General features: G+C 40.0%; 1 protein-coding gene across 2 annotated transcripts; it reads right to left on the bottom strand.

Moving 5' to 3' along the window:
- Positions 1–1,558: 1,558 nt before the first annotated feature.
- On the bottom strand, positions 1,559–11,625 carry ube2g1a (ubiquitin-conjugating enzyme E2G 1a (UBC7 homolog, yeast)). Of its 2 annotated transcripts, none has more exons than XM_036937851.1 (6): positions 11,516–11,625; positions 7,823–7,925; positions 4,183–4,280; positions 3,755–3,933; positions 3,167–3,290; positions 1,559–2,935 (listed from the first exon to the last, which is right to left on the bottom strand). In XM_036937851.1, exons 1-5 carry the CDS (start codon positions 11,538–11,540, stop codon positions 3,204–3,206), a joined length of 492 nt encoding a protein of 163 aa, XP_036793746.1. In that variant the 5' UTR covers positions 11,541–11,625; the 3' UTR covers positions 1,559–2,935; positions 3,167–3,203. The 2 variants fall into 2 exon arrangements, with proteins under 2 accessions (XP_036793746.1, XP_021479912.1); XM_021624237.2 differs by lacking the exon at positions 11,516–11,625 and adding an exon at positions 11,138–11,353.
- Positions 11,626–12,083: the final 458 nt, after the last annotated feature.

The raw sequence follows: 12,083 nt of genomic DNA, 5'->3' as shown, positions 1-12,083 counted from the left end.
TTTCTGAAACACAGCAACTTTTAAGACATGGATTTCATGTTGTAATGTTAACAAGGTACCCAAAAGTAGTTAGAAATCATGTTTTCATTTTATTGAAACAAAACTTGTTTCAACAATACAATTGTCGCGGAAATCAGCCCTGTTTGCATAGCGATGATGAAAATTACATAATTTAGGCTGTAATGATATCTAAAATTCTAATCATTAGGTCATCACCCCATTGCTATAGCAACAGACACGAATAGTTTATCGAATCCCATTGTGACGTAGATGCACATTATTTGGCATGACAGGCCCCCTAGCAGCCAGGGGCCCAAAGCAACCGCTGATGTTGCTTAGGCCTGGAGCCATGTTTGACTGAAATGCATTGTGAAATACACAGGTGCCTAATCTTCATTGACTGTGTGTGAGAATAAAAGTGTTTATCAACATTGATAGAGGGGTTGATATTGAATGGATGGATAAAGATTTTTTTTTTTTTTAAAGACTCAAAAACTAAAATAACTAATACTCTACCCTGAATATTGTTTCAGATCAGTTCCACTTGTTCAGAGTTAAAGAAATACACGCATTAGGAGTTTAGCGATAGTGCAAGTCAAACATTTGGATACACCTACTCATTCCAGGATTTTTATTTATACTATTTTCTACATTGTAGAATAAGTAAAGACAACTATGACATAACACTTATGGAATCATGTAGTAACCAAAAAAGTGTTTTACTAATCAAAATAGATTTTAGATTCTTCAAAGTAGCCACCCTTTGCCTTGACAGCTTTGCACACTCTTGGCATTCTCTCAACCAGCTTCAGGAGGAATGTTTTTCCAACAGTCTTGAAGGAGTTCCATTGAATGAGTAGGTGTCCAAACTTTTGACTGGTACATGTTAGAAATTATCTTCTTAATAATACATGGTTGGTTGCAGAGGGGGAGACATTTGCGGGTCCTTGCCAAGTCTAGACTGGAGCCTGTTCTTGGCACAGCTCCCTGAAACCCATCCAAAAATAGACAAATCTGCTCTCCAAAGATCTCTGCCTGGCCAATTGTTCATGGGGGATAGGGATATTGCGAGACAACTCGGAAACTCAGTTAAAATTAACACACTTTTTTTTTACATAGAGCTTCCTATTGGTTGATTCTGAAACAGAACAAATTTTTCCATGAGTTTCCAAGAAAGTAATTTCAGAGTATTCTTGAACGCGGCATAAGTCTGTGGCAATCAAAGCACCAACACCTCACTTGGTGTACTGTTGTTACATGGCTTTCTGAATATGGGGCACTACTGTACACAGAATGCACTTGACCCATATAATATTCTCACCTTTGTGCCAAATGACAGTATCCTATCACTAGTTAAATCTAGTGTAATGTGTTGCATGACAAGTACATTATATGTTTCACCTAGGGGTCAGACACCACATGATAAAAGGCAGGGAGCTTTGGTCAGGACCAGGTAATGACATGCTAGGAAAGAAGATAATGTGTGTATCAATCATGCCTGATTCTATGACAAAACACTGCGGATATGAATTTCATTAAAAAGAAAAAACACCAGCAATTATTGGGAACATAAATCTTATTTTAGAAGAACTTACTACATAACACAGAAAATATACATCAGTATTTTGTCTTTGTACATTAGGCAAGTAAACTGCAATAGTCCATCAGACAGAATAAAATAATAAACCATGGGAAAATCGAGGATCAGGGGAATAGAGGGTAAAGAAAAAAGGGCACGGGCACACACTCTTTCACACATTTTAAATCAAAACCCCAAAACTACCAGCAAGAAAACCTCAAGTTAAAAGCATGCATAACAAATCCTACCTAGGACACAACACAATTAATCTCCTTTATCAAGGTGAATACAGGAGAAATAGGTCTCCACATCACCCAAATATCAGATTTTATTTATTTTTTAAATAAGACGGTTCACCACACAGAGGGGAAAGTTATTGCTAAACCAAATGTAACCAATATTTGAATTACACATTGTGCTGATGTTGTACAAACTTGTACAAATTTCTCATATTTTTCTGAAACTCTGGTTCAATACAGGGGGCAATTGCCAAGCAATTTAATAGGAGGCACTTTTTGGAAAAAAATACTAATTAAAAACTTACACGTATGACTTCAATTTGTGCATGCATGACTTGTAAGGGTTATGTCCATCTCCGAAGAAACACACCTGAACTTGACAAATTGGATCATGGTAGGGGGTGGTGTTAAAATCCAAAGTAAAGACTTATATTTATAACCTTATTCATATGTTAAATGTTGACTTACAGCAACTTTTCCTGAAGTGCTGAGGTGAATGAACCCAACATGACAAGCAAGCTACAGTATGTGTAATGCACCCTTATGTCCATCTGCCATAAATGCAAATCCGGCCTGATATTTCAGTCATTCTAGAACCAAAGCAGCTCTCCTCCAATAGAGGGATTCTACAAGAGCATTGCATTCTTACCATTCTGCTCCCTACAAGGCCTCCTGTCCGTCAAAGCAACCTGTAACAGAACTGAACTCATGCACACTAGAGCAGATGTTGAAGAAGTGGAATAAAAACATACGAATCTATAGGACTCAGATTCTACCTACAGAAACGCTATTTATTTGGTACTAAGTGTCTTGCTGGATGGAATAGGGACAATTGATATATTATCCAGTTTTATGTCTGTGCTATATACAGGTCTTTACAATATCTTCCTGAAATACAGTTCATAGACTTAAAAAAAAAAAAAAAAACTTGGTTATTCATCTTTTGCTTTGTTGTTGGCACTTGCTTGGCGGTTTTCAGTCAGGATCTGGTAACAGCTGTTATGTTCTATTGCAGCCTATTGTTGCCAGACGGTTTCTGACAGTCAATGAAGACCAGCCATGCAATAGGGTGGTAGAGTGCAGGAAAACATTGCTATGTTGTTTCTCAATTGGAGACCTGTGTAAGACAAGAACAGGCAACTTAGCACATATTGGATATACTGTAATAAACTTCCGGCATAGACTTTCAGATACTTCAACAGGTATGAATGAACCATCTACATATTTAATTTGAAGTGTGAACAGTATAGTAAGTTACTCAGATGCCATATAATAGCATTGGGACCGCCTCAAAATCACAACACTTGGTTTGTAAAAGATCCAAGGGGCAAAAGTCCACTACACTTACCCTGAAAAAGTGAAGCAAGAAGCCGCTTGATAAATAATCACTCAAAGGCAGTCTCTTGGCTCTTTCTTACACAACGGGCCACTTTCCTTTTGAATTCCCCATGTCGGTCTTCCCTCCACTCTTTCTGCAGGGGGAACAAAGAAGGGGGAAAACACTTTAGTTTAAAGATTCTTGCTCTCCAAAGGCAAATATGATGCTTGGGAACATGGAACATTCAGAATTATGTGCACTACAGGATGAAATATACCATTAAAAAAGGTCCAATTCAGTCGTTTTAAACTCAATATCAAATTATTTCTGGGTAACAATTAAGTACCAAACTCCATCCCACCAAAACAGGTTGAAATTTCAGGTGGTCTTTTCAAACAGCTCTTAACACGAAAAGGGCATCATCAGCATTTTCACAATATTATTATAACCTCAGTGTGGAAATGTATATAAAACACAGGAAATCATGTTTTTGACTGCACTGGGCCTTTAACTCCTTTTGTCCTAAATAACCATCCACAGATTGTCGATATATAAAGAACCGTAATCAGAGTGAGCTCAAACCCCTGATTCGGCCCCTCAGGTGAAAATGAGACTTACTGCAGCGTCTACATTGGCAGGCGAGTCTCCGTTAGGGTCCGCCAACATGGAAATAACACTAATCATAATGGTTTCCACTGTGTGGATGGGCAGCCAGCGCTCCTCAGGCTTCTCATAGCCATACTTATCTTCACCAGGCTCGTGCAAAATAGATATACATACGTCACCGTTCTTGTCAACTGCAAACAGGATAAGAGACATGAAATTAGAACAGATGTATTTTCTTATTTCTGTGTGCATGCATGTAACTGTGTGAAAATAACTGCCAGAGTAAGGGATTTTGGTGGGTTCTAAAAAAGTATTACTTTACTGAGAAACACTACTGATCCTCCTGAGGGATAGCCTACATTTCCCCAACAGTAAACAGACAAAAATAGTGCAAATAATTTCAAGAGAAAACAAACCCAGTGCAATACACTCATACTTACCATTAGGGTGCCATAAATCTGTGATAAATTTCATTTTAGGTGGCCTGAGAGGGTAGTCCTTGGGAAACGTGAGATGTGCTTTAAACACACCGCCTTCACTGTGGCAGAGAGAAATATGGTTCATTATAGTCAAATATCAGGGGTTGGAATATGTGACAAATGGAAAAAGTCTAACGTTTAAACAGCAATTAAAAAAAAAAAAATCTGTTAAAACAATAAGAACATTTATAATTCCACGTGATGATCACATTTTGTCCAGACCTCTGGCAGCCTCTATGGGGGTGCCACAGGGTTCAATTCTCGGGCCGACTCTTTTCTCTGTATATATCAATGATGTCGCTCTTGCTGAGGGTGATTCTTTGATCCACCTCTATGCAGACGACACCATTCTGTATACATCTGGCCCTTCTTTGGACACTGTTAACAAACCTCTAAACAAGCGTCAATGGCTTCCAACCGCTCTTAAACGCTAGTAAAACTAAATGCATGCTCTTCAACCGATCGCTGCCCGCACCTGTCTGCCCGCATAGCATCACTACTCTGGATGGTTCCGAATATGTGGACAACTATAAATACCTAGGTGTCTGGCAAGACTAAACTCTCCTTCCAGACTCATATTAAGCATCTCCATTCCAAAATTAAATCTAGAGTCAGCTTCCTATTTCGCAACAAAGCCTCCTTCACTCATGCTGCCAAACATACCCTCGTAAACTGACTATCCTGCTGATCCTTGACTTTGGCGATGCCATTTACAAAATAGCCTCCAACACTCTACTCAGCAAACTGGATGCAGTCCATCAAAGTGCCATCCGTTTTGTCACCAAAGACCCATATACTATCCACCATTGCGACCTGAATGCTCTCGTTGGCTGGTCCTTGCTACATATTTGTCGCCAAACCTACTGGCTCTATAAGTCTTTGCTAGGTAATGCTCCGCCTTATCTCAGCTCACTGGACACCATAGCAACACCCACCCGTAGCACACGCTCCAGCAGGTATATTTCACTGGTCATCCCCAAAGCCAACACCTCTTTGGCCGCTTTCTTTCCAGTTCTCTGCTGGCAATGACTGGAACGAATCACAAAAATCATTGAAGTTGGAGACTTACATATCTCTCACTAACTTCAAGCATCGGCTGTCAGAGCAGCTTATCGATCGCTGCAGCTTGTACACAGCCCAACTGTAAATAGCCCATCCAACCAACTACCTACCTAATCCCCATATTTGTTTTTTTCGTCTCTTTTGCACACCAGTATTTCTACTTGCACATCCTCATCTGCATATCTATCACTCCAGTGTTAATTGCTAAATTGTAATTACTTCCCCACTATTGCCTATTTATTGCCTTACTTTACAGGCACACAATGTATACAGATTTTTTCTATTGCGTTATTGACTGTACGTTCGTTTATCCCATGTGTAACTCTGTGTTGTTGTTTTTGTCTCACTGCTTTGCTTTATCTTGGCCAGGTCGCAGTTGTAAATGAGAACTTGTTCTCAACTGGACTACATGGTTAAATAAAGGTGAAATAAAAAATAAAGAACATTGCAGATGTTCTAGAGAAAATTGTATATTCTATGCTGGAGTTGGAAGGGGACAGTTATTGTTATGTCGTTTTAATTAGTCTAGCTGACGTTAGCTAGCTAGTTTCTCTCAGTTTGATGCAGTCAAGACAAAATACTATGTAATCAGATGAGATGATAAATAACTAGCAATAAGGTCATCTACCAGCACAAATCAACTTGGTTGCCCTCTCTCCCCCTCATCATTCACAGATGCATACCGCACAGTACCAGTTAATAAAGAAGCAAAAAATTGTATTTTTTTTTCTGATCACAATTTCGTTTAAACGTTCAATTGTAAAATAGTTGAAAAGAGCCCAAAATCTTTACATGAACGGACAACTGCTGTATATGACAAATAGCAAATTCCTCCTCACATCCACATACTCCCCAGCTGGCTTATCAACCCACCCACATACAGTGCCTTGCGAAAGTATTCGGCCCCCTTGAACTTTGCGACCTTTTGCCACATTTCAGGCTTCAAACATAAAGATATAAAACTGTATTTTTTTTGTGAAGAATCAACAACAAGTGGGACACAATCATGAAGTGGAACAACATTTATTGGATATTTCAAACTTTTTTAACAAATCAAAAACTGAAAAATTGGGCGTGCAAAATTATTCAGCCCCTTTACTTTCAGTGCAGCAAACTCTCTCCAGAAGTTCAGTGAGGATCTCTGAATGATCCAATGTTGACCTAAATGACTAATGATGATAAATACAATCCACCTGTGTGTAATCAAGTCTCCGTATAAATGCACCTGCACTGTGATAGTCTCAGAGGTCCGTTAAAAGCGCAGAGAGCATCATGAAGAACAAGGAACACACCAGGCAGGTCCGAGATACTGTTGTGAAGAAGTTTAAAGCCGGATTTGGATACAAAAAGATTTCCCAAGCTTTAAACATCCCAAGGAGCACTGTGCAAGCGATAATATTGAAATGGAAGGAGTATCAGACCACTGCAAATCTACCAAGACCTGGCCGTCCCTCTAAACTTTCAGCTCAAACAAGGAGAAGACTGATCAGAGATGCAGCCAAGAGGCCCATGATCACTCTGGATGAACTGCAGAGATCTACAGCTGAGGTGGGAGACTCTGTCCATAGGACAACAATCAGTCGTATATTGCACAAATCTGGCCATTATGGAAGAGTGGCAAGAAGAAAGCCATTTCTTAAAGATATCCATAAAAAGTGTCGTTTAAAGTTTGCCACAAGCCACCTGGGAGACACGCCAAACATGTGGAAGAAGGTGCTCTGGTCAGATGAAACCAAAATTGAACTTTTTGGCAACAATGCAAAACGTTATGTTTGGCGTAAAAGCAACACAGCTGAACACACCATGCCCACTGTCAAACATGGTGGTGGCAGCATCATGGTTTGGGCCTGCTTTTCTTCAGCAGGGACAGGGAAGATGGTTAAAATTGATGGGAAGATGGATGGAGCCAAATACAGGACCATTCTGGAAGAAAACCTGATGGAGTCTGCAAAAGACCTGAGACTGGGACGGAGATTTGTCTTCCAACAAGACAATGATCCAAAACATAAAGCAAAATCTACAATGGAATGGTTCAAAAATAAACATATCCAGGTGTTAGAATGGCCAAGTCAAAGTCCAGACCTGAATCCAATCGAGAATCTGTGGAAAGAACTGAAAACTGCTGTTCACAAATGCTCTCCATCCAACCTCACTGAGCTCGAGCTGTTTTGCAAGGAGGAATGGGAAAAAATGTCAGTCTCTTGATGTGCAAAACTGATAGAGACGTACCCCAAGCGACTTACAGCTGTAATCGCAGCAAAAGGTGGCGCTACAAAGTATTAACTTAAGGGGGCTGAATAATTTTGCACGCCCAATTTTTCAGTTTTTGATTTGTTAAAAAAGTTTGAAATATCCAATAAATGTCGTTCCACTTCATGATTGTGTCCCACTTGTTGTTGATTCTTCACAAAAAAATACAGTTTTATATCTTTATGTTTGAAGCCTGAAATGTGGCAAAAGGTCGCAAAGTTCAAGGGGGCCGAATACTTTCGCAAGGCACTGTAGCAAAATCAGAGTGGAACTGTGCTGGCAGACTTACTAGCATGTGTCTGGTGGGCCGATGATTAAGACTTCCCATCTGTAGAGGTCATTATCGTCTATCAAGCCTGCTGAGAATCCTTCCACTGGGTTCTTATTCAGCTCTGGTAAATAGAGAGAAAACATTTTAACATCATTTGGTTTTCATCAAAAATAAATATACAAAAATAAATGGCTCTATTGTGATATTTGACTCTTGAACTTCATCCAGTCAATTAAGTAAGAAGTACATCTCTCAAATCAGTTGTGTTGGAATGCTGGATTCAGTACTCAGATTTAAATGTTCCTCTCTGTGAACATAAATCTGTTGACCTTTAAATAATTTGTATCCCTATTATTAAGTAGCAATTTAAACAACTTAAACTGCTAACTCAAAAGTGCAATGTGGTTTAAATGTGCTGTCACTCTGGCAGCCAGTCAGTCCCCTGCTGTGCTAAAACAGCAGCACAGTCAAAGGACTGCACCCATCTGTCACACCATGGGCTCTGGTCCTAAAAGAATCAACTGTGTGTGGTTTCCAACTATTTCATTTCCTCTCGAAACAACCATTTAAAAAATGAAGTCTACTAAAAGAGACATGTGAATGGTCCCAATAATGCACCTCTAACTGTATAAGTAATTGGTGAAGCATTGGGAAGCAAATATTCACTAACTTGATTAGGCCTTGTGCAACTCAACCTCTAACTCAAAGCACAGGAGCAGTGACCACTACTGCTGCTGATGGAGGTGAGTGACCACTTCTGCTGTTGATGGGGGTGAGTGAGGAGTTAAATGGCTACTGCAGTAGTATGTTACACACCCTTTCAACAGCAACCCTGAAGAGTGCTTTTAGATTTTCATAGTTACTTTTAAAATCACTTCAACACATTTATTCAAGCAAATGTTTCATTATTTTGCATAGACCAGATCAAGTTAATCTAATTAAATTCTAAGTACTCCAGAATTTGGAGGCATTGAAAGTGTGCCAATGCAAAAGAGAAACTGGTAAATACGAGTGGCGCTTTTAAGTCACATGACCAGTAATCAATCCAGAGGAACATTGTCAAGGAGGTCATAGGTTCAGAGAGTTCATGGAATGTGTGAATCTCAAGGCTTCCCCTTTTGAGAAACAAAGCGTCAGGTACCAAGAAAGGCCTCTGGGACACAGCCACATAGGGCTTTAGAAGGAGGTGTTCTCCCTGCGCTGAGAACTTGGCAAGGAGCCGCAATAATAGGCTCCTGTAAAATCTGTTTTATTTTCTGCCTGATTCCGTTTTTCCCCCCCAAATGCCGTTTTCTCCACTTTGCTTTTCTAAGTTTTCGTTTCCTTCTATTTTTTCAGGTTCTCTCACTCAGCATTACACCTGGTATAATAGAAAAAAAACTAAATGGGATGTGCTAATTCCGCAACAACATTTAAACCACATCAGGAGATGTCTGGGGAAATTGATTTAGAAAAAGCCATATCTCAGACTGGCCAAAATATATATATTAAGATGGGCAAAAGAACAGACACTGGACAGCGTAACTCTGCCTAGAAGGCCAGCATCCCGGAGTCGCCTCTTCACTGTTGATGTTGAGACTGGAGTTTTGCGGGTACTATTTAATGAAGCTGCCAGTTGAAGACTTGTGAGGTGTCTGTTTCTCAAACTAGACTAATGTACTTGTCCTCTTGCTCAGTTGTGCACCGGGGCCTCCCACTCCTCATTCTAGTCTATTCTGATTAGAGACAGTTTGCGCTGTGAAGGGAGTAGTACCGTGGTGTACCAGATCTTCAGTTTCTTGGCAATTTCTCACATGGAATAGCCTTCATTTCTCAGAACAAGAATAGACTGACAAGTTTCAGAAGAAAGTTATTTGTTTCTGGTCATTTTGAGGCTGTAATGAAACCCACAAATGCTGATGCTCCATATACTCAACTAGTCTAAAGTAGGCCAGTTTTATTACTTCTTTAATCAGAACAACAGTTTTCAGCTTTACTAACATAAATGCAAAAGGGTTTTGTAATGATCAATTCGCCTTTTCAAATGATAAACTTGGATTAGCTAACACAACGTGCCATTGGAACACAGGAGTGATGGTTGCTGATAATGGGCCTCTGAATTGAATATCTACATAAGCGTACAAAATCAGCCATTTCCAGCTACAATAGTTATTTACAACATTAACAATGCCTAATTGCCTTTACCAATGCAGGTGGTAACATTCAAATAAGACCCAGCCCTTAAACGAAACAGGATGAAAATAATTTGTATGTCATATCATAGGAAAAGATATCACACACAGATTTTCACGAAGTGGGCAGTTCGGATTTGTCACTTCAAGCCCAAATATCATACTTTGACTAAAACGATGACTTATTAATTTACATAGTTGTGCAACGTCATGGGTAAACTCGTTTAAAAGGATGCCTGGGTAAAGCCAAAATGCCACAAATGTAACTTTTATTTAATTAGGCAAGCCAGTTCAGAACACATTTTTATTTACAATAACGACCTTCCCCGGTGCCACCCTACGGGACTCTCAATCACAGCCGGATGTGATGCAGCCTGGATTCGAACCAGGTACTGCAGTGACGCGTCTTGCGCTGAGATGCAGGGTCTTAGACCACTGCGCCTCTCGGGAGCACAAATAATTCAACTTCAATTATTTCTCAATCATGATTTGCGATTCAACGGTCACATTTCAAAGTCCTTCCTCCAAATGTCCCCTGTATGGATTCAATTTCGTAAAAAAGATGGACTATCGTAGCACAAGTCAAATAACGTTACTTAACAGATTGAACACATTTAGTTAACGGCTGGTTCAGTTAAACTCACCGCTCCGTCTTCGCCAACGTTAATATAAAGACCTGACAATTGTGCATCAATGGCTACAGTTGACATGTGTCCACTTATGTTAGCTAGACGTCCAAAACAAAGGGGTAACAAACGTTAATTAGTAAGCTACCGGTGAATCGTTTCGCGTCCACAGAACAAAACCAATGTAGACGTTCCTAAAACATGACCAAAATATACATCTAGCGTTAGATGGCTAGCCATCTAACTATTTTATCAACTGAAACTTTGTGGAAACATAGATACAAAAGTGTCCTATATCAACTGTCTGTAGCTAGCTTCGTAACTGCCTAGCTCGCTGCCACTGGTGGGCTTACTTTACTGTATTAAACTATCAAAATTAAGTAATCAAAAGATGACATTTCACACCATAGTCCATACATGACAGTATATAAAACCCGAAACAAAGATTAGTTAGTTAACGTTCGCTCGCTAGCATAGCAACCCGACAAGCAATCAGCGCGTTAGCCGGCTACGTTAGCCACCAGTTTATAAATTACCTGCCAGCTGTCTCCTGAGTAACAGTGCTGCCTGAGGCTCCGTCATGTTTTACAATTTTGATTTTAAAATGTTAGCTAGCTAATATTGTGAGGTGAGAGAATTAGCTAGCAACTTTCAATAAATAATGCCAGTGCTTTTTTTTCTAGTCTGTTTTGCTCAACATTCTCATTTTGGGGCACATGCGCACTAAAAAAAAACAGTAAAGCCGCGTGAAGGCAATTATCAGTACGCGCAACAGCACTTGTGACATCACCTTCTTCTTCGGTGGAATTTTGACAGCCTCTGCATAAGAAATCCTCTGGACGGCCCTGACTTTGACAACCTAATTTTCACCACAGTTGCAACACTTCAATGCTCAAAAAAGTAAAAATGCTCACTAGAGGCAGTGTATATGTTGTACATTTTGAGATGTGAATTATGTTTCAGTTTGAGCACCTGCCCCCTGAAAGGTCCGTGTGCCCCCTGAAAGGTCTGTGTACCCCCTTATCGAGAACTGCCCTACTGAATGGTCTGTGCACAGCCCTGATCTCTTTCGTCTTCTTCTTCTTCTGTGGATTGTATATGGTGGTTGGCAATTAGCTTTAAAGTGTATTACACCTGCCAGCTGGACTGGAGTGTGGACCGGAGACAGTGAAAGTCTAAATCCTACCCAATATTGTCTCCCTAAGGAAACAAAATACATAATTAAATACTACATCCCCTGAACATAGCTGCGGGAAGTAGGGGTGCAGATTAACTATTGGATGCCATTATAAGACACATCATTGCACAATGTATGAATCACTAAATTGGCTGTCAGGGTGGTGACCAAGAACCCAATGTTCACTCTGACAGAGCTCCAGAGTTCCTCTGTGGAGATGGTATAACCTTCTGGAAGGACAACCATCTCTGCAGCACTCCACCAATCATGCCTTTATGTTAGTGGCCAGATGGAAGCCACTTCTT

This window comes from Oncorhynchus mykiss, chromosome 12 (genome assembly GCF_013265735.2).
Source record: "Oncorhynchus mykiss isolate Arlee chromosome 12, USDA_OmykA_1.1, whole genome shotgun sequence".
NCBI lineage: Eukaryota > Metazoa > Chordata > Actinopteri > Salmoniformes > Salmonidae > Oncorhynchus > Oncorhynchus mykiss.
The sequence above is the reverse complement of the archived record's forward strand: the minus strand, read 5'-3'. Positions and strand labels throughout refer to the sequence as shown.

What these genes read in the sequence shown, in the direction of transcription:
- ube2g1a (XM_021624237.2), bottom strand. Translation starts at nt 11,183, where the DNA reads ATGACGGAGCCTCAGGCAGCACTGTTACTCAGGAGACAGCTGGCAG. An exon ending in ACTCAGGAGACAGCTGGCAG is followed by an intron (nt 7,926 to 11,137) that starts GTAATTTATAAA and finishes TCTATTTACCAG; the next exon opens with AGCTGAATAAGAACCCAGTG. An exon ending in AGATTTATGGCACCCTAATG is followed by an intron (nt 3,934 to 4,182) that starts GTAAGTATGAGT and finishes TCCTGTTTGCAG; the next exon opens with TTGACAAGAACGGTGACGTA.